At 33.9% G+C, this 27,165-nt stretch overlaps 2 protein-coding genes and 1 pseudogene across 3 annotated transcripts; 2 read left to right on the forward strand and 1 right to left on the reverse strand.

Moving 5' to 3' along the window:
* The first annotated feature begins 8,142 nt into the window (after positions 1 to 8,142).
* Positions 8,143 to 9,355, forward strand: LOC148691817 (uncharacterized; annotated as a pseudogene).
* A 9,805-nt stretch (positions 9,356 to 19,160) lies between these two features.
* LOC137737243 (phospholipase A2-alpha) lies at positions 19,161 to 23,843 on the forward strand. Of its 2 annotated transcripts, none has more exons than XM_068476671.2 (4): positions 19,161 to 19,443; positions 21,340 to 21,382; positions 21,520 to 21,645; positions 23,424 to 23,843. In XM_068476671.2, exons 1-4 carry the CDS (start codon positions 19,273 to 19,275, stop codon positions 23,597 to 23,599), a joined length of 516 nt encoding a protein of 171 aa, XP_068332772.1. In that variant the 5' UTR covers positions 19,161 to 19,272; the 3' UTR covers positions 23,600 to 23,843. The 2 variants fall into 2 exon arrangements, with proteins under 2 accessions (XP_068332772.1, XP_068332773.1); XM_068476672.2 differs by lacking the exon at positions 19,161 to 19,443 and adding an exon at positions 21,036 to 21,218.
* A 34-nt stretch (positions 23,844 to 23,877) lies between these two features.
* Positions 23,878 to 26,905, reverse strand: LOC137737242 (F-box protein At5g07610-like). The gene is made up of 2 exons (XM_088683347.1): positions 25,936 to 26,905; positions 23,878 to 24,214 (listed from the first exon to the last, which is right to left on the reverse strand). The coding sequence occupies exons 1-2, from the start codon at positions 26,845 to 26,847 to the stop codon at positions 24,209 to 24,211; spliced, it is 918 nt and encodes a 305-aa protein (XP_088539473.1). The 5' UTR covers positions 26,848 to 26,905; the 3' UTR covers positions 23,878 to 24,208.
* Between the last annotated feature and the right edge of the window lie 260 nt (positions 26,906 to 27,165).

A 27,165-nucleotide genomic window follows, 5' to 3' on the forward strand; every position in this document is an offset into this window, starting at 1 on the left:
AAGTACATAGCCACTTGTTCATGGTCAATTAATTTGTTATTTCAATATGTATATTTATTTATTTTATTTTTGAACAAACGATAGTATATACACTAAGAAGGTGGGGGAGTGAACTAAGTCTCATACTGGGCTAGCCATAATAATATAGTTTAAATTCGCCTTTAATTAGAATCGAATCAAAGACTTCTCACTTACAAGTGAAGAAAAATATCACTAGACCGAAATTTCTAAAAAAACCTAATAGTGAAACCAATAATATGTGATATCCACGTTCATTTGGAAAAATTGATTGGTGGTGCCCTAAGATTTCATGCATGTTTTTGGCATTAACTACTACATATTACCATAATTTGTGATATACATAAAACAACTAAAAAACCTATCATGAGATAAAAAGCCACACTTAGTTAAAAACAACGAGCAAATATTTTTCTTTAAAAGGATACTTTGCTAACTCATTTGATAATTTTATGGTATTTTAAAAATTTGTCACTCCAACTCACTCTTCAATTAACTCTTCAAATTTTATCTTTCATTATAAAATATTTATATCTTAACTTTATCTTATCTTATGGGATCAAATTTTATTTTCAAACACCTTACTAAACAATACTTTTGAATAAATATATTGTGGGACCTAATTTGCTAAGTCGAAGAAGTAGCAAATTGCTGTAAACATGCAAGGTTAGTTAATAATTCTTCAATTTGTGAAGTGGGTTGCAACCTCTGTTGGAGATACCATTTTCTACATGGCATAGCAATTCTAACTTTGCTACCGAATCACTACCTCCTTTGAAGATGTTCTTAGCCATTGAGTTGAGACAAGTTAGATACCAATGCTATTTGGATGACTCATTAAAAAAAAAACAACTGTTTGTCACACATATTTTTAAAATTTTTATTTTATTTTTATTTTTGACCATTGGATTGAATAAACCAAACAAAAATAATACATGATTGAATATGGTCGCGTGGAGGCACGTGGCAGGTCATGGAGCCGTACGGCAGCATGTCACATCCCAATCTTGGCTTTGCCGTAGCACGATATTATCCGCTTTGGGCTCTGGTCACACCCTCACGGTTTTGTTTATGGGAACTCACGAGCACTTCCCAGTGGGCATGTACATATAAGGCACATCACCCCCCTCGCCGTTGGTTGATGTGAGATGTTACAATCCACCCCCCTTAGTGTACTAGCGTAACATCCCACATTGACTAATGGAGAGGGGGGTGATGTGCCTTATATATACATGCCCACCTCCATATAGCACGAGGCCTTTTGGAGACTCATTGACTTCGAATTCCATTGGAACTCTGAAGTTAAGCGAGTTCGGGCGAGAGCATTCCCAAGATGGGTAACCCACTGGGAAGTTCTTGCGTGAGTTCTCAGAAACAAGGGCGTGGCCAGGGCCCAAAGTAGACAATATCGTGCTACGGCGGAGCCGGTTTGGGATGTGATAGAATGGCATCAGAGCCACTTTGCCGTGTGGTGCGAGTGCCGATGGGGATGTCGGGCCCCTAAGGGGGTGGATTGTAACATCCCACATCGACCAATGGAGAGGAAGGGTGATGTGCCTTATATGTACATGTCCATCTCCATATAGCACGAGGCTTTTAGGGGACTCACTGGCTTTGGATTCCATCAGAATTCCGAAGTTAAGCGAGTTCGGGCGAGCAGGATGGGTGACCCATTGGGAAGTTCTCGCATGAGTTCTTAGAAACAAAACCATGAGGGTGTGGCCGGGACCCAAAACGGATAATATCGTGCTACGATGGAGCCGGTTTGGGATGTGACACATGTGCAGCGACCCATGGAGGCGCACGGCAGTGGACATGGGTTTTTGGACTCCAAAATGACAGCTCGAACCTCGTTGTTTAGTACTCTTTGTAGTTTTTGACTAATTTAATTACGAAGTATGGGTTATTTGACCTTAACAGTGGCATCCCAAGGATTACAGAGAGCATGCAGGGTAAGACGGCTATGACCATTCGGCGTAAATATGAGTGGGATTTTACTTTTAAATTATATTTATATATGTTTTCGAAATTGATTTTATGTGATGCTTTTACATCATGTTTTGCTTTTACTTAGATTATGCAAATGTTTATTGTGATGATGACAATGTGATTTATAAGCTTGAGAGCCTTTATTGGAAATTTTTTTACTACCGTGCATTACTTTTGAGAATTTCAATGCTTTATACGATACTATGTTTTGTGACACTTGTGATTTAAGAGATTATTCATGACATGTTTTCATATAATGTATCCGCTCATCACATATGCTTGCAAGGTGTTTTTATTACTGTCCTGGGTCAGGATCAGCTTCAGGTGTTTCATCACATGTACCGTTACGCTCACATTGGATCCATTGTATGTGCCCGCATGTACTAGTTTGCATTAGGCATCTAGGACTAGTATGTGATGCAATGAGTGTCAACTTTACGTGTATGTAGACTAGAGCGTAAATTTATACACCTAGCCTGTTCATGTCAAAATGTCTTTGCATGAGCTCGTGTGGATGTATTATCAAATGAGCATACCACATCTGTTTTATTTATGATTTGTGATTTACCTACTTACTTGGACATCAGCTTTTCGCTGATGCCATAGTATTTCGTATTCATTGCGGTTTACAACAAGATATTATGGATTTGTTATTTATAGGGTTCATTAGATATTGGTCCTGAAAAATCATGATTTCTAAACATAAACCCACATATAATTAAACATCCAATAAAAACCCAAAAGTCAAATAAATTGCCACATAAGAATATAAGTAACCTACTAATACAAATTATTTACCATTTTTGCCACAACCCACACTTGAAAATTAGCTTCAATCAAGGGCCTCAAAATCTAATTAATCATCCTGACTTTTTTTTTCTATTTATTTAATTTTAATTTCTACAACAATCTAGTGCATTACTTTAAATAATGACTACATTATTATTCGATGTAATTATTCTCCTTATATATAATAGTTAAACGTCCCTACTTTACCTATATAAATAATATCGCCCAATAGTATGTAATTTACCTACAATATATAAACAAAATATTCTCATATTTCTTTAGCCAATTTATCTATGATATATGTAAATAATATTCTCATGTTTTGTCTCTTAAAAAAAAATATTCTCACGTTTTGTTGGCATTTTTCCTAAATCATGCAAGTAGGTAAATTAATATAATAGTAGGTAAATTATGCAAGTAGGTAAATTTCAATAATAGTAGGTAAATTATGCACACGTGATTTACCTATATTTTTTATGTGAATTAAATAGACTATATATGTAAATAATTTACCTATAGTTGGTTCTTTTCTTTTTCTTTGTCCTAAAATTAATTTACCTGCAATTTTTATCTCCTTTAATTTATATATTTTTACTTTGAAAACAATTTTTTTTATATATTTTAAAGTACAATAATTTATATATATATATATATATATGGACACGTTGTAATGGTAAATTGGAATTCGAGAGCCAAACTAACCAACAAATCCCTACATTTATATGCAAAATATTATTTTTGTAAAATCATTAATTCTCCCTTCCAATTTGCATAGAATTAATTGTTTATATTAAACATTCAATAAGGGTGTTTTAGGCATCCAAAAATTTTTAAATGGGTAAAGTCAAACATAATTAATGAATTTGCTTATGTGGAGTCTAGTCAATGAGTTTTATTTGAGCAAAAAATTTACGTCGGGTTTTATGTAGAGAAAATTGAGTTCCAGGGAGGCTAAATTTTAAATGGGTAAAGTCAAACATAATTAATGAATTTGCTTATGTGGAGTCTAGTCAATGAGTTTTATTTGAGCAAAAAAATTACGTCGGGTTTTATGTGGAGAAAATTGAGTTCCAGGGGCTAAAGTCATATTTGAGTTATTTCTACTGCTAAATTTATTCATGTTGATTTATATTGAGAATTTTACAAGGTTTGCCCATCTTTTGAAATAAATGATTTTATGTCATCATTTGTTTTTCATACTTACAATGTAATCTGATTTTGTTTAGCATACTGGTTTTTATAGTGAGGGGATATTATCTTGGAAATATAAATGATTTTTAGAAATCTTTATTTTTGCCCATTCATACCTTTTTGTTTTGCGTCTTTCAGGATTTAGTAAGATTTAGAGCTCATGACGTTGAGGCGTGGTGGAATAATATTCCCTCATAAGAGTAGTGACTATTCTTAGTAATTTTGTAATTAACATCTTTGAATATGTTTCATTGTATACTTCCACTATAGATATTTAGATAGTCTAATTTCCATTACATACATTTATTTAAAGGTTCATCTCACTCACTGCACATTCTAGTTTTGTTTTATTTTTGTACTTACTTTAATTTATTTATTTTTTTATACATCACTTTCATTTTATGACTTTGTCATTCTTCAGGTTTTGGCAATGCCTCAATTAAAGTGTCCACCTGGACATTCGAGTCGGCGTATGTCGGCTTGGAACGTGGGACTATTACATAACAATTGTTAAGAGGAGTAATAACAATTAAAAATAAGATTTTCTTTCTTCCTGCCCTATCTCCTTCCTTACGTGAATGCAAAGTCTGTAAAAATCTCAAACCATTTCACACTCTCAGACCATGGAACTGATATTCGTGGATCACACTAGCAGGTCGTGAAAGTACCCTTTGAAACACTAATTTTATGAGAGAGAAAGAAACAAAAATCTACAACTGAAAATTAAAAAATAATGTATTCTCTTTTTTCTTCATCTTCTCTTTGTTAACAGTATTAATCTCATATTAGAGAAAGAGTAGACCTATGCTTATAAATAATTAGCTATTCCTCATATTATCAATTGGTTTTATGGTGGAACTTCAGCTTTCTTCATGGTATCAGAGCATGTTGTCTTATGTGTGAAGCCGAATGACCACACATTGTCCACATCACTCTGTTTGTGTTGTCTATGTGTTAGGCTTGAAAATTTCTCAAAAATGAGGGGGCGTGTTGAGAGTAGTAATCCCACATTGAGAAAAGGAGGAACATTGCATGTGTTTATAATTAATGAGTTGCTCCCCACGTTGCCAATGAATATTTATAGTGGAACTTTAACTTTCTTCACTCTCCTCGCTATCTCTCCTTCTGCTAAAACCAAAGTTTGTAATACTTTATGATTCCTTCTCTCAAACTATGAAACTAGTTCTTGGGTCATGACCACTAAGAGCTCGTTTGGATGTACTTTTAAAATGACTGAAAACGTTTTTATGAAAATGTTTTAGAACCAATCCTTAGTAAAAATGCAAGTAAATCCTAGAAAAGCACTTAAAGTGCTTTTGGAATCCAAAATCATTTTCTCTAAAAGTGTTTTCAATCATTTTAAAAGCACATCCAAACGAGTCATAAGTTTATGGGTCATGACCACTAAGTTTCAAGCACTCGGTTAAAAGCTTCTCAAGAAAATTTAGAAAGTAATGTTGCAAGGAGAAAATTATTTACTTTTAACATAAATCCGGTTACAGACTCTTCACAAAACAAACAAGTTCGGGGGAGAGAAAATGACTACATTCAATGATGGGTTTGCCCGAGAAAACTTTCCATTCCAGAATCCAAATTTTAGGTTTTTATCTTTCACATATTCAAATATTGAGTTTGGTCGAGAGCTTTTCAAGGGATTTTTACAACTTGGCAGCCATGTTTTCCAATTTCATGGTCGGAGAGCGGACTCAAATTTTAGGGGGAAAAGTTGGAGGCAAAACGTGTTTAGGTATGAGATCCCAAATCGAAAATTTTCAGGACGAGAATTTGAAGGCCAATTTTGAATCGAATTTTTGGTATTCCGGATTTCTGAAATGTTTTTGGTATTTCGGGGTAGATCGGGATTGGATTTTGGTTTTGAACTTTTGGGTTTTTGGGCTGAAATTTGAGATTTTTGGGTTGTGGCTAAAATTTGGACTTTTAGCCTAAAATTTCATTCCCCAATTTCATATGGATTGAAATTTAGACTTTTTACCTTATATCAATTTGAAATTTCATACCAATTAAAATACCAATTCATTAATATCATGTCAAATTGATGTTCCAAAGTTCCAAACTACTTAATTTTATACTTCTATTTCTAATATAGTCTACTATGAAACTACTTAAATTCAATATTCAACATGAATGCAACCAAAATAGATACATATTTTTTCGGTTCGGTTTGGGATTTCCGAACCATTGAATATGTAATCCCGATTCCCGTACCGAAAGGTTCGAGATCGATTCAGTATGGATCCCAAAAATTTCAGTATTATTTGTATGGGAAAGATTTCCAGCCTTGGGTCCCTTCACTTGTGAAGGTGAAGTGTAAAAGAATAAATTAAAGTAAGAGTATAAGTTAAAGTTAGAGTAGAGTGCACGGAGAGAGTGAAGAATCACAAATAAAAGTATGTATTGGACACTGGAGATTCCAAACTGACACAGTAAGCAGAGAGTGTGATGAATCACTTGTTAACATACTCGCCAATGTCTTTATACTTCATTTCCAAATATTTGTTTCTTACCTCATAGGGAGTGGGAGGTTGTACTCCAACAGCGGCCTGTTGACATCCTAATACCATATTTTTGAAATGATGTGATGATGCCTTCTCAACAGATACATTTTCATAGATAAAGAACTTGCTAATTAGACGCCCCATTCCCTTCTTCACATTACCTCCAGTGAAATAACTCCAAACACTCTTTTGATGTGCTTTGGATGACTTATATAAACTTGGGTCTATTGGTGGTGTTGGTTGTGATTCTCTAACACTTGTTTCCCGTCTCATTTGTGCACCACCACTTGTCCCGGAACCTTGTGCTTTATTAGGAATTTTATGAAGGTGTTCTCTTTCCCATGCTGACTGTTTGGAGGCACGTAATGCTTGTTTGAAATTGCGTCGTTCTTCAGGTCCCATTTCATCATCACATATCATCACTGTTAACCACTTGGCCAATGACTTCTCCTCGTAGCCCAGCTCGAATATTTTCCATTCCAAGTGTTTTCTTTTCCTTTTGGTGTTTTTTAATTTTTAATAATGTGGTGATGAATGCCTTTGCTTCTGGGGGGACATTATCGCATCGTTGGACATTATTTCCTGGATTAATCCACTAAGATGGTACTTAAGTCATGTCACTCCGCCACTCTTCATTACCCGACCACAATATTTGCAAATTGTGCCATGTTTGTTTCTGTCTATTGGGTCTCCATGTTCCGAAGCTGGATCACGTTTAGTAACTCCACTAGACATCTTAGACGTACCTATATTTATTTTTCGTGGAAATTAGGCAATTATTTTTTGGCCAAAAAATATAGTAGTGATGGTTATATAAGAGAACCTAAATAATAAAGTTATTCTACAAAAGAATTAAATAGGAAGTAAAGAAAATGATTGTAAGAATTTAAGTAATTATAAAAATAATATGGAATAATAAAACCTAATATTAATGAATAATAATCCAATTTGATAATAAAATAATAAATAACATTAAACATATTAAAATTATCCTAGGGAATAATTATACAACATTACTTAATTACTTCAAAAAATTAACATGCAAGTATTATTTTGTTCTTAGATCACATGCACGGGTCCACACAAATTTTTTTGTTGTTGTATAAATTACAATAATATAAATATAACTTTGTAAACTTACCTTAAATATGGAACCCTTTGTGTGAAGGCCAAATAGAATCTGCATGGACCAACAGTAAAATAATAATTACACAAATGTAACAAAATATGATGAAAACATATAAAGTCTTTAATAACGAATTAAGAGACAATAAACACACATGTAAGTGACCAAATAAAAAATAGAAAAATTAAAAACCACATGCCATTGACTAAGTAATTAATTGACACAATTTAAAATATAATATCACCAAAAATTTGGAATAGATAATAACAAACATGCAAATTAAGTAACAATAATGAATGAGAATAACTTACTATAGTTCAGTTTTTTTAACTTGGGGGGAAATTGAGGTTGATAGATGTTGAGAATAACATGAGCATTATGTTTTGTTTTGGAGAGATGTTGAGAATAAGGGACAGCATGGGACCATTTGATTTTATTTGTATATATAGAAATAGAACTACGTAACCATATATATAGAAATATGACTACAACTAATTAGTTAGGTGAGTGAACATGGTGAGTAGTTCGTTAGGTGAGTGAACATGGTGAGTAGTTCAAAAGTAGGTACTTGAAAAGAAATTGTCAAAGATTCATTGTCATGTGCAAATTTGTTTCTTGCAAAAAGAATTCAAAACAAAACCATATATATATATATATATATAAATATTTTAGCATATTTTCACAAAAACATAAGTGATCAAGGTGTTGAAGGAGTAAAATGGGAGGGGTTCGAATCCCCTTGGTGTTTTTTTAAATATAGAAATTTATCTTATATAATAAATATTAGCTTGCGAGCCTTGCAAACATCTTAACGACCATATAAATATTATAGGCTCAATATGTAATTACAAACACATCTATAGCAAGTTGGATAAGGCCTAGGTGCGTGGTTGACAAAAGGAGGGGTTTGAATCCCTCTATGCGCAAGATTGAGACTTTTCAGCATTTTTCAAGTATTTTGGGTTTCATCTCGCGATATTATTGCCCAAATATATCGCAATATATTGCCCAAATATATGCATTAAAATGCTGAAAATATCATCTCCGATATTATCGCGATAATATCGACAAAATATCCATATATTGACGATAATTAAGTGGATAAGTGTGAAAATATCGCCCTCTAAAAAAAACGATATTATCGGCGAAATATCGATATTTAAATCACTATGTGCAATAGACTGAGAAAAGAAATCAGGACTCTAAAAGTTCATATTGTGATTTTCTTGATTCTTCAGCGTCTGCAATATCAATGAAGACTTTAAATTTGGCAAACATCACAATCCTCACTAGTGGCAGTAACTACAAAAAATGGAAAAGGGATATCAATTTGTTGTTAACTCTTAATGAGTTTGATATAGCAATTGATAGTCTCAAACCTTTGGTTAATGATCAAAGCACTAGGGCTGAGAAGTCTGATCATGAAAGATGGACAAGGGCCAACAAAGTAGTACTCTCTATCTTAGAAAATGGAATGATTGATACAATCAGAGGTGGAATCAAGAAACTAAAACTAGCACTGGATTACTTAAAAGCAATTGAGAAGAAGTTTAAGGAGTCTGAGAAAGCAAAAGTAAGCCAATAAATGTCCTTACTGACTACATACAAAATTGTGAGCATTGGCTCTATAAGGGATTACACAATGAAGATAACAGATGCTGCTAAGAAATTGAACTCCATGGATGTTAATATCGGTGAGAAGCAGCTTGTGTATATGATTCTTTAGGCCCTTCCCACAAAGTATAGTCAGTTAAAAGTCTCCTACAACACATAAGATAAAAGCTAGGACATAGATGAACTTATTGCACAATGTCTACAAGATGAAGCTCAGCAAAAGCAAGAGAAAGGCAAGGAGATTGATGAAATAAACTTTGTGCAACCTGGAAAAAAAAAGGAGAACATTCAACAATGGGGCTTCTTTTGGTCCTGGTAAGAATTCTAAATTCTCTATTCAGTTTAATGCATTTGCTAAAGTGAATGACTCCCCTAGAAAATCTATCAAATTTAACGCTAAACATAAAGATGTGTCTAAACTTAAGTGTTTTTGGTGTAAAACTAAGGGGCATCTAAAAGTCAATTGTGAGATTTTTAAAGATTACTTAAAGAGCAAAGAAAAAGAACTTGTACTTGTTTGTGTTGAAACTAATCTTTGTGAAGTACCTATTGATTCTTGGTGGTTTGATACTGGCTGCTTAGTACATATAACTAAATCTTTGGATGGTTTTCAAAAACAAAAGGAAATTGGAAATGCTTTGTACAATGTTTTTGTTGGGGAAGGCACTAAAGTTGCAGTAGATTCAATTAACTTCTGGTTTTGTTTTGGAGTTGAAAGATGTGCTATATGTCCCTAAGATGAGAAGAAACCTTATTTCTACTTCTAAAATTGTAAAAGATGGTCTTTCCTTTCTTGCAAATGATATTTGCTTAAATTTTTTTAAGAAAAACTATTTTGATACTATTTTAGGAACTGTTTTCTTGTTTGATAATTTGTGGCGTCTAGAATGCATAATTGAAATGTTAAATCACTCAGTTTTAAATATCTGTTCTAAAAGAATGCTAGAGCAAGAGACATCTTACATTCTTTGGCACAAAAGACTAGGACACATTTCAAAAGAAAGGATAATTAAACTTTCAAAAGTTGATTTGATTCGAAAATTAGACCTCACTATTGCAATTGAATGTGTTGACTGTTTAAAGGGTAAAATGACCAATTTTAGGAAAATGGATGCTAAAAGGAGTCAGGGTTTACTTGAAATCATACACATGGACATCTGTGGTCTTTTTCCGGTCAAAACAATATGTGGAACAAGTATTTTATCAACTTTATGGATGATTTCTCTAGACTTAGATACAGTTTTCTTATTACTGAGAAAGCTCATGCCCTTAAGTGCTTTATAATTTATAAAACTGAGGTTGAAAGACAACTAGGTAAGGTTGTTAAAATTGTTACATCTGATGGGGTAGGAGAATACTTTGATAGGTAAACCGAATCTAGGCAACAAAAAGGACCATTTGCACTCTATCTGGAGAAAAATGGCATTATAACTCAATATACAACACATGGGGCACCTTAACAAAATGGAGTCTCAGAAATGAGGAATAGGACCCTCATTGGCATGGTTAGAAACATGATGACAATATCTAAGTCAGCAGGTTTTCTTTGGGATGGAAGCATTAAAAACTACAAATTATATCCTGAATAGAGTTCCAAGTAAATCAGTTTCTTAAACTCCTTTTGAGTTATGGTATGGAAGAGCACCTAGTTTTCAGTATTTTCATGTTTGTGGGTGCAAAGCTAAAGTCAGATTTTACAATCCTAATGAGAGAGAGCTGGATCCGAGAACACAATCTTGTTATTTCATTGGTTATCCTAACAAATCAAAAGGGTATAGATTCTACATTCCTTAGGGCCACACTCAAATTCAAGAAACACATAATGCATTCTTCTTGGAAGATCAAGATGTATCAGATCTGTCAAGAGAGAATTTCATTTTTGAAGAGATATAACAGATTTCTGGAGACACTACAAATGTTGGTTTCAATCAAGTCTTGTTATTTCCTACTTCCATGTCAACCAAAACAGACGATTTGGCTGCATATTTAGAATCCGATACTAGCAACATTATAGAAATTGATCCATCTGCAACACCTTCAGATAATGTTGTAGAATCACAAGTGCCGAATGAAGTATTACCTTAGTTTCAGCCAAGAAAATCAACAGTTGCTAGTGATTATGTTTATTTACAAGAAACATAATTTGATATTGGTGATGTTGATAATCCCTTTCATACACTCAGGTCATGAAAAGTTCTCAATCAATTTTAGGCAAAATGCAATGAAGGATGAGTTAGATTCAATGTTCAAAAACAATGTTTGGACACTTGTGGAGTCTCATGGTAATAACTAAGTACCATTTTGATAATGGTTTTCTTAAATATAAGAGCAAGATTGTTTTGAGCCCATCCAGTTATTAGAGGGATAAGGCTTTTTTATGAGCATCATTGTAATCCAGTAGTAGGTAATTTGGGTTTTCTCAAGACATGCAAAAGAATTTCCAGGTCCTTCTATTGGCAAGGAATGAAAACAGATATCATGTAGTGGGTGGCAACATGTCAAGTCTGTCAACAAAACAAGAATGAAACTATTTCTTCTCCTAGGTTACTCAAACCTCTTCCCATTATTTCCACTGTATGGACAGACATAGCCATGGACTTCATTGTGGGTCTTCCTCCTTGCAAGGGTAAAACAATTGTCTTCATGGTAGTAGATCGACTTTCAAAGTATGCTCATTTCTTACCTATCTCTCACCTTTACATTGCTCATTCCGTAGCTTAAATATTTGTTGACCACATCTTCAAGCTCCGTGGTATGCATCAACAATAGTGAGTGATCGAGATCTTATTTTTCTAAGCTCTTTCAGGAAAGAATTTTTCTCACTGCAAGGTTACCATCCTCAGACAAATGGTTAAACGGAGATTATTAATCGAGCTCTAGAAACATACTTACAATGTTTTTGCAATCATCAACCTAAAAAATGGGTTCACTGGCTTTCTTAGGCAGAATGGCATTACAATACTACCTTCCATACTTCTTCAAACCTTACACCTTATAAGATTGTTTACGGCCAACCTCCTCCTGTTGTACCTACTTATGAGTCGGGTACAATTAAACTGGATGTGGTTGATCGTAGCTTACAAGAGAGAGGTAGAATATAGTCCCAACTTAAGACTAATCTCGCTAATGCTCAAGTGAGAATGAAACAGCAAGCTGATAAACACTAGAGTGAGAGGTCTTTTGATGTCGGAGATATGGTATTTCTTAGACTTGTACCTTATCAATACCAATCTCTTCCTAAGCACTATTTTCATAAACTCCAGCTAAAGTTTTATGCACCATTCAAAGTGTTGGCAAAGGTGGGTTCAATTGCATACAAGATTGATCTTCCTACCACTTCAAAATTTCATCCAGTCTCTCACCATCTCTTGCTTGAAGAAACAACTAAGTTCTAGAATTATTCATGTAGCACCATTGCCCGTGGTAACAGAGAAGGGTATTTTGGAAGATTATCCCATTGCCATTTTGCAACAGAGTGATCAACCATGGTACTTCCCCTGTCATAAAGGTTCTAATACACTAGAAGCATCATTAAAGGAAGATGCCATTTGGGAAAATTATGCAACATTCAAACAGAGGTTTCCTACATTTCAACCTTTGAGGACAAGGTTCATTTTGAAGGGTGAGGTAATGATGGGATACTGTTAATTGTACAAAGAATATGTTTGTTAATTGCCATGTGTCCTGTAGCTATTGGGTCAATGTTTGTTAGTTAAAGGATAATGTTTGTTAGATATGGATAATGGTTGTTAAATATTGGTGGGATTCCCGGTTGGCCTTAGCTTGCAAGTCTGGTATTAATACCGGTCACTTGTGCAACGCAAGGTTATGATATGTAATAAACAATTGTGAAGTAATACAAGGAGATATTAGCATACAAGTGAAAGGTTAGAACAATGGTTCTATTACTAAGACACAAAAAAAGGTGTTCATGCCCCTTTTTCTAATTTATCACTGAAGGAAGTTGAGGTTCCATTCTAAACTCAATTAGAAAAATAGGTAGTAGTCCAACTCTGAAGAGGTGGGTTCAAAAAACCGAACCAAGGACGAAAAAATCAATCCAAAAAAAACTTAACCAAAATAAAAAAACCGAACAAAACTGAAATCTTTTGGTTCGATTTCGGTTTCAATGGTTCGAAAACTGAACCAAATTAAAATTTTATTTATTTATTTTACAGATTTGTTTTTCAAGCTCAATTTCAAATCAACCACAAACTAATGTTAGGCCTAAATATGTTGAAAGCTAAACTTCAAGCCCAATTTCTCCGCAGCCACATCTTCCTTCTCTCCATCTTCTTCCTTTATCATGGGTCCGTAACTTGTTTTCCTTTGTAGGTCTTGGTCACAGGGTGAGTAGGAGTAAACTAAGTCCAGAATAGGCTTGATAATTCAATGAAGGCTAAATTGGATTAATAGTCCCCGTTAAACCTGGCATTCGTGTCGTGTTTCTCATGTTCGTGTCGTTTTCGTGTCATACCTGATAGCTTAATGGGTTGTGTCGTGTAATACCCGTTAAAGTAAATATGACCCGACCCGAAATCAACCCGTTAATATTATCAGGTAATATGACCCGACCCGTTACCCGTTAAGAAAAATATATTTTAAATCAATAAAAATGAAAATGAAAAACATAATTTAACCCCAAAAAATGTAAAACATAATATTAAATTAGTATATACATACTAAATTTCGGAGTTGACCCATTCATGAAAGTTGTAAAGCTTTTCGTTACGAGTCATTACATTTTTCACACTTCTACAATAATTATTATTAATTTTATTAATTTTTCACTCAAATAAATAATAGATTTGGAGGGTTTTAAAAATCTAAACGACCATGTAACCATCGTCTAAGCGTTGATGATGCAATTATGAACGTTTATTATGCTTTCACATCTTTCAGACTTATACATTAATGGTTATGAATTTTGTTTATTTTGAACTCCTTTAAAAATACTATTCATGAGAGTTTGTATAGTTTAAAAAATTCAAACGATCATATACTCATTCTCAAAGCGTAGAGGATGCGACTACTACTACAAAATGGACTTCTTGTGTCATTAGGTGATGTCTCTATAATATAATATAGTGGCGGACAAGACATTTGCGACACTTACTCAACATGATGTCGGATTTACTGCCACTTGTAAGCATCATAAACTATCTATTTCGCTTTTAACCGATGTAAACATTTAATGTCGCTTATAACCGACATACATTTTAATAATGTTTAAATAATGGTGTCACTTTTAAAAAAATAGTGTCGCTTTTAAGCGACATAAAGTATTGGTGTCGCTTCTATCCGACACTAATTATTATTTTTAAATATTTTAAAGCTTGCATCGGTTCTTCCTCTCTTGCATCTTTCTTAAGTATTGGTGTCGCTTCTATCCGACACTATTATTGGTGTCGTTTCTTCCTCTCTTGCATCTTTCTTAAGGATGAGTTTATAAGGTGGCACACAACTAGGCCTGGAAAACGAGTCGTGTTTATCGTTTTCGTGTAACACATGTTATCTTAATGGGTCGTGTCATTTCTCATCCATTATCTCAACGAGTCCTTAACAGAACCCGTTATGACCTGTTAAGAAAAATATATATTTTTTCTTAAATTTTCACATATCATACATTGCCACATAAATATTACTTCAAAACATTAAAACACATTTGTCGTTTAAGTACTACATCTACACTAAAAAATAAGAGCATAATAAACAAACATCTATACACTACTACTCTATTACAAAATGTTAAATGTGCAAGGATATGCAAAATGAAAGAGTTTTTTTTTTTTTTTTTTATCAAGGTTGTGAAGTCTTTCTCAAAAGTTTAAACCTTGCCAATGGAACTCAAAGCTTACATGTTATTCCTTTTACAAAATCCTCAATTTTCATAGGTCATCATGACATAAGATTTTGTGGTATCCACTTCTGTAAATATTTTAAATTGACGATCAAATTAGTTCGTTGTATTCATATAGGATCAAGGATTGTAGTTGTAAAAAATCATCAAAATCAGAGTTAAAATAACCGTTAAATCGTGATTTTTCGTTTATAACCGTCGAAAAGTTTTGTCTCGTTACTTGATTTTTGAATGTTTGTTTTTTGCAATTTTTGGTGTATGCGATCTCGAAGCATATATAAACAAGTTTGACGGTTGGATCATTGAAATTAGTTTCATAGGATGTGTAACCCATCAAAACGATACATTAACTAACATTTAGAGTTTATTTATACTTTTATTAAGTATAACATAAGATTTTATGGTATCCACTAGTGTAAATATTTTAAATTGAAGATCAAATTCATTCATTGTATTCATATAAGGTCAAGGAGTGTAGCTATAAAAAATCATCAAAATCGGAGTTAAAATAACCGTTAAATCGTGATTTTTCATTTATAACCGTCGAAACGTTTTGTTTCATTACTTGATCTCTGAATGTTTGTTTTTTGCAATTTTTGGCGTATGCGATCTCAAAGCATATATAAACAAGTTTGACGGTTGGATCGTTGAAATTAGTTTCTTAGGATGCGTATCCCATCAAAACGATAGATTCACTAACACTTACGAGTTTATTTATACTTTCATCAAGTATAACATAAGATTTTGTGGTATTCACTAGTGTAAATATTTTAAATTGAAGATCGAATTCATTCATTGTATTTATATAGGGTCAAGGAGTGTAGATGTAAAAAATCATCAAAATCGGAGTTAAAATAACCATTAAATCGTAATTTTTCGTTTATAACCGTAGAAAAGTTTTGTCCCGTTACTTGATCTCTGAATTTTTGTTTTTTGCAATTTTTGGTGTATGCGATCTCGAAGCATTTATAAACATGTTTGACGGTTGGATCATTGAAACTAGTTTCGTAGAATGCGTATCCCATCAAAACAATAGCTGTACAAAATCATCAAAATCGGAGTTAAAATAACCGTTAAATGGTAATTTTTCATTTATAACCGTAGAAAAGTTTTATCACGTTACTTGATCTCTGAATGTTTGTTTTTTGCGATTTTGGGCGTATACGATCTTGAAGCATATATAAACAAGTTTGATAATTGGATCATTGAAATTAGTTTCATAGAATGCGTATCGCATTAAAACAAATTTGGCGTGTATGTGTATATATATATATATATACCATTGAACTTGATGGGATACGAATTCTATGAAACTAATTTCAACGATCCAACTGTCAAACTTGTTTGTATATGCTTCGAAATCACATACGCCAAAAATCGCAAAAGACAAAAATTCAGAGATCAAGTAACGGAACAAAACTTTTCAACAGTTATAAACGAAAAATCACGATTTAAATGTTGTTTTAACTCCATTTTTTTATGATTTTTTACAGCTACACTCCTTGACCTTATATGAATACAATGAATGAACTCGATCTTCAATTTAAAATATTTACACCAGTGGATACCACAAAAATCTTATGTTATACTTAATGAAAGTATGAATAAACTCATAAGTGTTAGTGAATCTATTGTTTTGATGGGATACGCATTCTACGAAACTAGTTTCAATGATCCAACCGTCAAACATGTTTGTATATACTTCGAGATTGCCTACGCCAAAAATTGCAAAAATCAAAAATTCAGAGATCAAGTAATGGGACAAAACTTTTCATCGGTTATAAACGAAAAATCACGATTTAACTGCTATTTTTACTCCGATTTTGATGATTTTTTACATGTACACTCCTTGACCCTATATGAATACAATGAATGAATTCGATCTTCAATTTAAAATATTTACACTAGTGAATCTTATGTTATACTTAATGAAAGTATAAATAAACTTTAAGTGTTAGTGAAGCTTATCGTTTTGATGACTTGGAATAAATACATTAATTATTTTATATATTTTAAGTGTTAATTTGACTATGCTTCAATTAGTATGTGATGATATTTAATAATAAAATTACATTTACATTTTTTATTACGTATTTTATTCAAGTTAAAATGTTATAAAAGATAACACAAAAAAAAAAAAAAAAAAGCTGGTTATTTTTTTTCTTTGGGTTAAATATTAGGAGGGAAATGGATGGATATAGGCTGCAAAATTTCCCAAACATTAGGCGGGAAATGGATGAAACTCTTGAAATATTAGGCAGAAAATTAATTATTATAATTTTTTTATGTGTTTGGTATTTTTAAATTACTTGATATTTTTATTTTTAATGTGTTTTATGATTTTTAATCTCAATCTTTGTCTTTAATATAATATAAAAATAAATAAATAAATAAAACTTAAATTTTAAAATTTATATAGAATAATAATTAATAAACAATATATACATATTCATTATATCTATTGCATTTTATAGTAAGTTTTTTTAGTAGTTTAAAAAAATTAAAATCATCAAAATAGCATTTTTCTTATCGTGTCAAAACACTCTCATATAAACCTGTTAAGGACCCGTTATTAACGGGTTATTATCGTGTGACCCGATAATGATCCCATTAGTTATCGTGTTGATCCGAAACCCATTATTTTCGTGTCGTTTACGTGTCGTGTTAACGGGTCGTGTAAGAAATTGTCAGGTCTAGTCCCCATGATAATAGGTTAATCGAAAAATAGCCTCGGTGGTGAAAAAAATTGAATTTAAACTCTTGTGATGAAATCCGTTAGAATTTAAGTTCAAAATTAACATTTGCATCGACTCTATGTTAACATCCCACCCGGTCTTTTTTCCAAATAACCCAAGTAGTCCATAAGCATCAAAACCCCCATCAAATTGTTGTTGAACGCTGACAGGCTGACAGCCACATCGGCTCCGACGACTAGCAGGTGAAGCTACTGAACATTAAAGTTGAATACTTTCAATTTTTTGATTTTTTTGAACAAGAGATCGTTTAATGGATGAGAGAACTTCTTCTCTTTCCGATTTTTCCACTCGGGCGTGTGAAATCAGCTTCTGGTCCAATCAGATTCGGTTGCTGAAGCAGAAATGCTTCAGCTCCCGCAGATAACAGAGCTCTTTGACTCGATTCTTCAGATTCAGCTCTCTGTTTTCAGTTGTAGAAAAAATGGATGTTTGAAAACTGGTTTTGATTTCGCATCACTCCTCACCAACATTCAAACCAATCTCACTACTACCCAACTTCTGTCGATCCTCCCGATTCTCCGTTTTCAATCAGATTGCAAAATTGTTTAAAACAAATTCAGATATGATCTTGAGTTTTGACATCTCTTCCATAAACTCCAGGTTTTGGGTTTAGCGTTTAAATCAAAATTCCTCCAAAATTAACAAACCAACAATTCAATTAAAGTTCTCACATAAGAAACTTCAAATGTTACTTCAATTGTCTAGTGCTGCAATAAAAGAATCTAGTCGTTCAAATGGACAAAAGAACTTTGAATAGAATCGATGGAGCAAAGAATTCATAGCTTTGGATGAATGATATTCTTTTTTTTTCCTTTTGCTTATGAAGGCTGAACGGGTTAATGGGGTTTACAGAAATGTTAATTGTGGGCTTGAATTCTGACGGATTTCACCACAAGGGTTTAAATTTGAATTTTTTCATCACGAGGACTATCTTTTGATTACCCTATTACCATAGGGACCACTAATTCAATTTAGCCTTCAATGAAAGGTATATGATATTTCAATGCGCGTGTTAAATGGTATTGAAAAAAAAAAAAAAAAAAAAAAAACTTCAGTTTGTGAATTTAACCTAATAGGCCGAGGAAATGGCGGTCTTTAAAAAGTAAGAACAACCAAAATGGTCTTTGCTTTACTATTTTAGAGAAGATTACGTAGCCAAAACTTGAGGGACATCACTAAACATATCGATCACATATTTCTGGATAGTTTTCTGTTTGGTGCTTCTAAAAATGGATGGGCAGGGACTATTTTTAGATAGAGAGAAGCAAGATAAACAAACATGGCAATGGTTTTATAGAGGCATACATTTCCATAGTTGAAAAGGATTTTAGAAATAAAATCCCTACATAGAAGGACTTGGGAGTTCTTCCTTGAGGTCCTTCTATGCGACTCTGAGAGAGGTTTTCCCATAATATGACCATTGCCGGAACCAGTTCATTTGATACAATGGGCCTTAAGGGTGGTGTTATTCTTCTCGGCTTTGTCGCCTTTGCTTTGTTTTCTTGCGTCGATGGTTTATCCGGCGGCGAACATCTTTTGGGGGAGGTTGTCCGTCGTAGCATGGCTGAGAACGACACCGCCTGGGTGAGCAGTAATGTCATTACGTTTCAAGACAAATGTTTAAATATTGGATTTCAATTAAAGTGATGATGTTTCATTTATTCGTGTCTGTCTTTAACAACTATAGAACTATATTGTCATCTACCGTATCACTTGATGACTAAATTCTTTTTATAAAAGCATAATATTAGGGAGATTAAATTTTTTAAATAAAATGATGTGGTTGTTGATAATTGAATTATTACTTAATCGTTGATTACGTACTTATCTTCTATTGGTGACACATCACTTGGTTTGCAAATTTAGTTTAAAATTTTGATCTCTCTAACATTACCCTTTAAAAATATTAGGGTGAAAAGTTTCATAAGTTGCATTAATATTGCACAGTTAAAGAGTGTAGACATTGCATATTGTTCCACAATCTCCTAACTGATAAAATGAAAGAAAATTTAGATTAGAACTGTAATAAACCACAAAATATATACTTCATATTCCATGGTTCCCTAAATTTTGTATTTATTGTAAGCGGTGAATTGTTCGGGTAATTAAGACATTGTTATTCAACTCACTGCATTTCTGAATTTAAACCCACCCCTGGATCGACCTACCGTGGTCTGGGCAAATCACTTTTGCATCCTACTATCCAAGTTACAACATGCAAAATTAGAAGTTGTAGACATGTGAATGGAGTATGAAGAAGAACAAGGAAAATGGGAAGAGAATCTACAACTTGGCTTAAAGTGGAGGTTTGCAGCAAATAGTAAGTAGAGAAGCAAGTTGTAACTTGGCAACAAGGAATTATCCAAAAACAAAACTAGTCAACTAGGAAAGTTTGGTGTCCTTCCCCTTTTTTACTTTTGACAGAGTGTGTTCAAGAAAGGATTTGGGATCCTCTCCTAAGCAAAGGGTTCGAATCCTGTTGTTTTTTTTGTTTTTGTTTTTTTTTTTTGAGTGAAACGATAACGTTAGTAAATTAAATGTTAGATTAGCCACCGACGAGGTTCGAACCCACGCCGTCATGCAAGGGCACAACACCTTTCCACCACTGTGGTAAAAGGCCAAATTTATTAAAAAAAGAGAATTGTAGCCAAATTTATTAAACTCAAAAAAGTAGCTTTCAGTTTCAATTTAATTCTATTTTTTAAATTTTAAAACAAAAACTAAAAATTAGAAAGAATGATTTTCAAACGACCATTAAGAGAATCACATTTTTATTAGGAGAAAAATGATTCACATTTTAAACTACCTATGTCAATCACATTAGCAAGTTAATTGTATATAAAATATTCTTGTCACATGACAATGTTAAAACAATCAAGTTATGAAATGCCATGCATGTGTCTTGCATAATCAAATATGACAGTTTGATGAAAGTTTTTCTCTGCATTATTTTTAACAGCAAATGTGTTAGTTACTACATAATCTAGCTAATATAGTTAAAAGGAAATTAAAATGTGTGTATAATTTGGTGAGAGGTGTGAACAACACTCCAAAAACATATCACGAGTCATTACAAGACAAGGCCAGCCAGCCTCTTTCTTCCCGTGCAGACAACAGCCTAGCTTCTGCCTTCTGCTAATTATTTCCACATTTCTCTCACTTTGTCCGCCACTTTTTCTATTAAAAAGTGCTTTCCTTGCTGAAGTGCTTTCCTTGCTGAAGTGCTTTATCCAACCATGGTTTTTAATCAGTCGCTGAAGTTTGTTCTTGCCCTCTCTTTTCTTGTCCTTTATTTTAACTCCATTAATTTGCATGCCCTTAACATTGGTGTCCAAGCCACAGATGCCTCCATTGTTCTGGTTTGCTTCTTAATTACCATGTTCTTCTTAATCATCTATTTACTTTTAATATTTTTTGGGTTCCCATTTGCTTTCAAATCATAACTTGTTCTCTCTACCCATAAATTCTAAATATTTGCAGAGTAAAGATTGCAGTAGACAATGTGAGTCAGAGTTCTGTACAGGTACTGCATTTTATTTAATTAAAATTTAGATTTAGTTAATGAACTGATCAAATTATGTTTATACCATTTTTCTTTGCCCAATTATAAGGAAATTAATTACATTTTTCTTGAGTTTAATTTTGTTTTTGTAATGACAGTGCCTCCATTTTTGAGATATGGGAAGTATTGTGGGCTTTTATACAGTGGATGCCCAGGGGAGCAGCCCTGCGATGGCCTAGATGCATGTTGTATGAAGCATGATAACTGCGTTCAATCGAAAAACAGTGCGTTCATTTTCTTAATCCTTACAATCTTTTTACAGTTTACTGTGCTCTGAGATTATTTATCATTTTGTTTTCATGGGTTAGAAATATTTTTTATATACAACAAAAGATATTTAAATCCGGGTGAATCGACATCTATGAGGTGCAAATTTTATTTAGCGTAGGAAGATTAATTAAAACTGTAGCATCAAACACTTTTGTGTTGGTAGAGAAGATATTTATATGAAATAGTCATATACAGGGCCGACCCTGGGGGTAGCCTAAATAGGCGCCCGCCTAGGGTCCCTACTTCGGAAGAACCCCAAAAAAAAAAATTATATCCTGTAATTAACATATAAATACAAAAAAAAAAACAAAAAAAAAAAAGGTAAGAAATATCATAATTCATTTGTTAGTGCAGTGGAAATGTTGGCTTCATTCTTCTTTGGGGTGTTGAGTTCAAAATACAGAGTTGCTTTTCAATCACTAGATTTTTCTTATTTTTCAAATTTACTGCCAATCCATCAGTCCAACTCCTAATCTATCTGTCTAAATGCATATAAAGTTACAAAACTCAAGTCTCTTTGCAATCTTTTTTCCTTCAACTTCTCGTTCTCTCCATTTCTATCAAATGTTTAAACCAACTTCACATTCTCTCCATTTTTATTGAATGTTTAAACCATCATATGGTCTTAAAGATTGTAATTAAAGGTAATCAAAACTTTGAATTTATATTTTTCTTTTCAATAACTTTTTATTCAATGGATTATTTTAATATTCAATTCGTTAGTGTGATGTTGATTTTAGAAGAAAAAAAACACAAGAGAAACAATTGGCGTTGAATTTATTATACTCGTCAATCAAGTTTTATTGTTATTTAGTCTCTTGATCATCAAGTTTTATTGTTCTTCACTCTCAATTTTAGACTCTTGACTACAAACGTTTAGTATATTTGTGTCTAAAGAAGTGAATCGTGTAATGTTTAAATAATGTTTGTATATTTATCTTCTTTTGATATTAATTTTTAATGACATTTGATGTGAAAATAAAACTTTTTATGTATTTAGCGAATTCTTTTTTATATAAATCAATATACAAAGAACTGGAGATAAGAGAATTTTAGAGCCCCACTTCGAAGGCTCGCCTAGGGCCCCCAAATTCTCAAGGCCGGCCCTGGTCATATAGATTATAAATTGGGGAAAGAGACAGTTTGATGAGCTTTTTCAAGTGTCGGGGGTGTAAGCGTAATATTTAAATATTTTTTGTCAAACGATAGATTTATTAGACTAGGAAGCAAACGAGATTTGAACTCACAACGTCATACAAGAGTAACACTCCTCTACACCACTGTAATGAAAGACCACTTGTTAAGCCTAATATTTTATTAGGTGTTTCATGTTTGACAGAACCTAAATGGGGTGTTTGTGCACGTGATCTATACTGAAATCTAGCTTATGTCTTTTAGTACTAAAGCCAGGAATCCGAACACGTGACCTCATATGCACTAAATTATTTGAGTTACAAATTCATTACTCCTATGTATATTCATTTTCATCGGGTTGTCTATGAGAACAACTTGAATGCAACAAGTTCACAGTCACGTGGTATCTCGGTCGAATTAATAATGCAATATTGTATGATGAAAAAATTTTACATGGTATAATATTATTGAACTGAGACGCTATGTTACCGATAAACCCTTTCCGTGTAAGTCTGTCTTTCTCCGAGAGATTAGATTTGCAAGTGCAAATAGAAGGAAAAGTAAATAATGGTGGCATGTTGTTATGTTTGTGGTGCAGATGACTATCTAAGCTCAGAGTGCAGCCAAACGTTCCTAAATTGCATGGCAGAGTTCAAAAACAAAAGAGGGAAAACGTTTAAGGGGAACAAATGCCATGTCGAGGATGTTGTCGAAGTTATAACCCTTGTCATGGAGGCTGCTTTAGTTGCTGGAAGATATCTCCATAAGCCCTAACACCACAGCAGCTAGCCTCTATCCTCTAGTCATTTCTAATTGTTTCACAATTTCGTTTTCCTTTTTCTTTCTTTTTCTCGTGTTATTTCTTCTCGCGTTTAATAAAAAGAAAAAACAAATTTCATTCAGAATTCTGTCTTCGTCACGGACGAGGAAAAATAGAAAGAAGTGAAAATTGTAAATTACATATTTATACTTTAAATTAAATTTTGTAGATGTCCATGTTGACATGGTGTTTTATCAATTTCTCTAAAATTCCACACCATGAAAGACACTGATTCCAACAAATAATCAAGTCCCATAATTATAACTCAAAAGTGCGTACTGCATATATATGTATTACCAAATAAGGAATAAAAGTATATTTAGGAAAACCTCTCTAATTACCTGAGCTACTAGGCTTAGATCCGCTCTTCGCCTTTGCAGCTCTTCCTGAAGAAGCATCTGGGCCATCTCTATTAGCTAGTGAACTAGCCGCTCTTGCCGCAACTAATTCAAGCATCTGGGCCATCTCTATCAGCTAGTGAACTAGCCGCTCTTGCCGCAACTAATTCATCTAGGGCAGCTCTCTCAGTTGGTTAGCTAGTGTCAATGGCCATCTGCTATCTTTTAAGTCTACGAATGACATAATTGAAACACTGAACTCACGATCTCATCTTTATTTTGGACATCAAATTCAATAAATAAAATGGAAACAACCAACAAGATAAACAGGTTGTGTAGGGGAGACAAAAATGGTGTGTGGTTGCCATAACCCCGGCACAAATTTTTTAAGGCAGCATACAATTCAAAATACTAGACATTAAGCAACTGTAAATTCATAAGTAGCACGATATAAAGTCAGTAATAAGTTGCGTCAACTGTTTATGATACACAATCTCTGAATAAGAAGATTTCAGTTCTTAGACACCATATAGATCTTGAAACTTTTCAGGAATGCTATTAATTCACACGAAGTTCGTACAGATCCCCACACAAGTAGAGTACACAGACCACATACAACATAACTCAAGTTCCTCTAGAAATAGTATCTACAAAATTTAATGATAACTGTTATAGGGACTCCAGTGCAATTTCTCCCTTGTACGTTAAAAACCAAGAGTGCACAATGACATTTTTGGAGTGCTAGTGACAGCTCCTATTTGGAATATGGAGTTACCTAGATGACCAAGCAAACCTTGACCACGAATGAAAGACGTTGTAACTTTCATGCCCAATATAATCCCAAAGTGGATCATTATACCTCAATTCAAACCAGAACAATACCTACAGCACTAATAAGACCGTGTATTAGTAGCAAAAATCTATCAAATTTTTAATACTCAAATCAACAACTAAGATCAAAACATCAGCAAACATTAAATGTATAAAAAAGAATCTAGCAGTTCCAAATTGTAACGAACACTGTATCTCAGTGCCATATGACGACAAATCAGACCAGGAGATCTGGAAAGTGTATACCTACGATGTAAGGTATGACATTGCCAGTTATTTTTAATAACATGACTTCATTTTCCCTTCGTGGTACGCAAATGAATAAATGAAGTGAACTGGGCAAACTAGCCAGGGTTGATATCCAATCAGAAGCAGGCATATTGGAGGCAGGAGATTTAAGCAAAATGGAGCATAATCTCTAGTGGATTGTGAGCAGCTCACGTGCAAGGTAACACATCGAGAACATGAAGGATTATTAAAGATACTGGAATTTCCCTAACAAGAGGAAGTAGATATAGTGACGAATGTACATTGACTTACACGAGCAAAGTTTACGCTTTACGACAAACATTCATGCAAAACACGAAGTGCATTCATTCAAAGTAACCACAGCCAGAATCTCAACTTGGACCGCTGATTATAAATGGAAATCTGAACAAACTAAAGCTAAAGGTATCTAATCGCCAGTAACCAGGCAAAACCTGAGTGAGTCTATGATTGTAATAACCACAAGTAACAGATCCATTAATAGTTCTTACATCCATAAGTTCAAGGCAGTAATGAAACAGAAGTATCACTAGAATGCTATAAAGTACATAGTTACACAGAATTTGGTAATACAAAACATTCTTGATTCTACAACCAAAACCAAAAAACAGAACAACAGCAGGATAGAAATACCATCAGACACAAGCCAAAGTGTCCATATGTGCATAAGCAGATTGCCATCGAACTATTAGAGACCTCTTGGTGTAAATGTTTTTGGGAGTTAAGTCACAAACTTTCTTTTCCCTAAGATTATAAGAGATGACCTTACAAGGAATGTGCAGCAAAATAGACGAATCATGCTCATCAACGAAAACAACAACAAATGAGTAGTAGGGTTCAAGAGGGTTGCAAACCATCTCCGGAAATGCAGAGCTTATGGCATTAAGGTCGACATTGTACTTGACAAACCAACCAGAGTAGTCCTTCTCCATCTCGAGCACCTCAAATTGCGAAAGTTGCGGCCTAGAAATTTCGATAAGATGCAAATGGCCACAAGACTCCCCAAAATATCTATGCCATCGGTAGCCGCCGTGACCCGGCGGACTTGGCACAGTCCTGAAACGATGTTCATCTGTGTCATAGAGCAAAACTTTACTTGCATCGCCAATCCAACTAATTAGTCCATTGCAGTGCACTCCACGGCTGAAGTTCATGTCGAATTTCGCAGGGAAATTAGCCCGAAAAACCTTCCAACTTCGGGTCTCAGACAAAAAGACCTTAAATTGGTAACCTCCAACTGACTCAGAAATGGTACTAACGACGACAACCTTGTAATGAATCGATTTCGCAGGATCGAAAGCCAAAGCGACACCCGAAACGGTTGTCGATTTAGTAGCAGCTGGAAAAAAGAACGTTGAGAACTTACTGGTTGTGGGATTGACAACGTAGTACCTGCCGGTCGTGCTGAGGGAGGAGCAACACAGGAGCAAGCCGTTGCAGGACTGCAGAATCTCGACGCCCCGTGGGTCGCCGACGAAATTGAGAGGTTTGGAGCGAAACCCAGATGCATTTTCGTCGTTGCCGAGAGAGGTGAAGAAGATTTCTTGAGATATTATGGTCCGGGCGAAGAAGGCAGAGACCTTGGAATTTGGGTTTTGGAGGGCATGGCGGTTGCAGAAGTTGGGGCAGGAGATAAGAGCGAGCCAGTGCTTGGAGACGGATTTGAAGCGGAGCAGAGATTTAGGGGGCATGCAAAGAAGGATATGTGCAAGGAGGTCTTCGTTGCTGGCTATGGTTTCAGCTGCTTCGGGACAAAGACTCTCCATTTTCCTAAGGTCTTTTTCTTGTTCTATGGGTGAAACGAGGAGAGTCTGGGGTCTACATCCGACCGTAAGCGATGCGTTGCGGTTTAGTTTTGATTTTCATGCGATATGGATTAAAGGATTGTAAAGTTAAAAAAACAGACTGCTTATCTGTAAGTAAAAAAATATATATAACGAAATATCATTAAATTTGGTACATCTTACTTACAAATAAATAAAGAGAGTATATGATGGCCCATTAACATAATAATGTATTTCTATGTAATTATTATATTTTTAAAATAAAAATTAAAGTTTGTAGTTATATTTGTTTATATTAAT

This window comes from Pyrus communis, chromosome 13, assembly GCF_041283825.1.
Source record: "Pyrus communis isolate YQ-2024b chromosome 13, ASM4128382v1, whole genome shotgun sequence".
NCBI classification, from domain to species: domain Eukaryota; kingdom Viridiplantae; phylum Streptophyta; class Magnoliopsida; order Rosales; family Rosaceae; genus Pyrus; species Pyrus communis.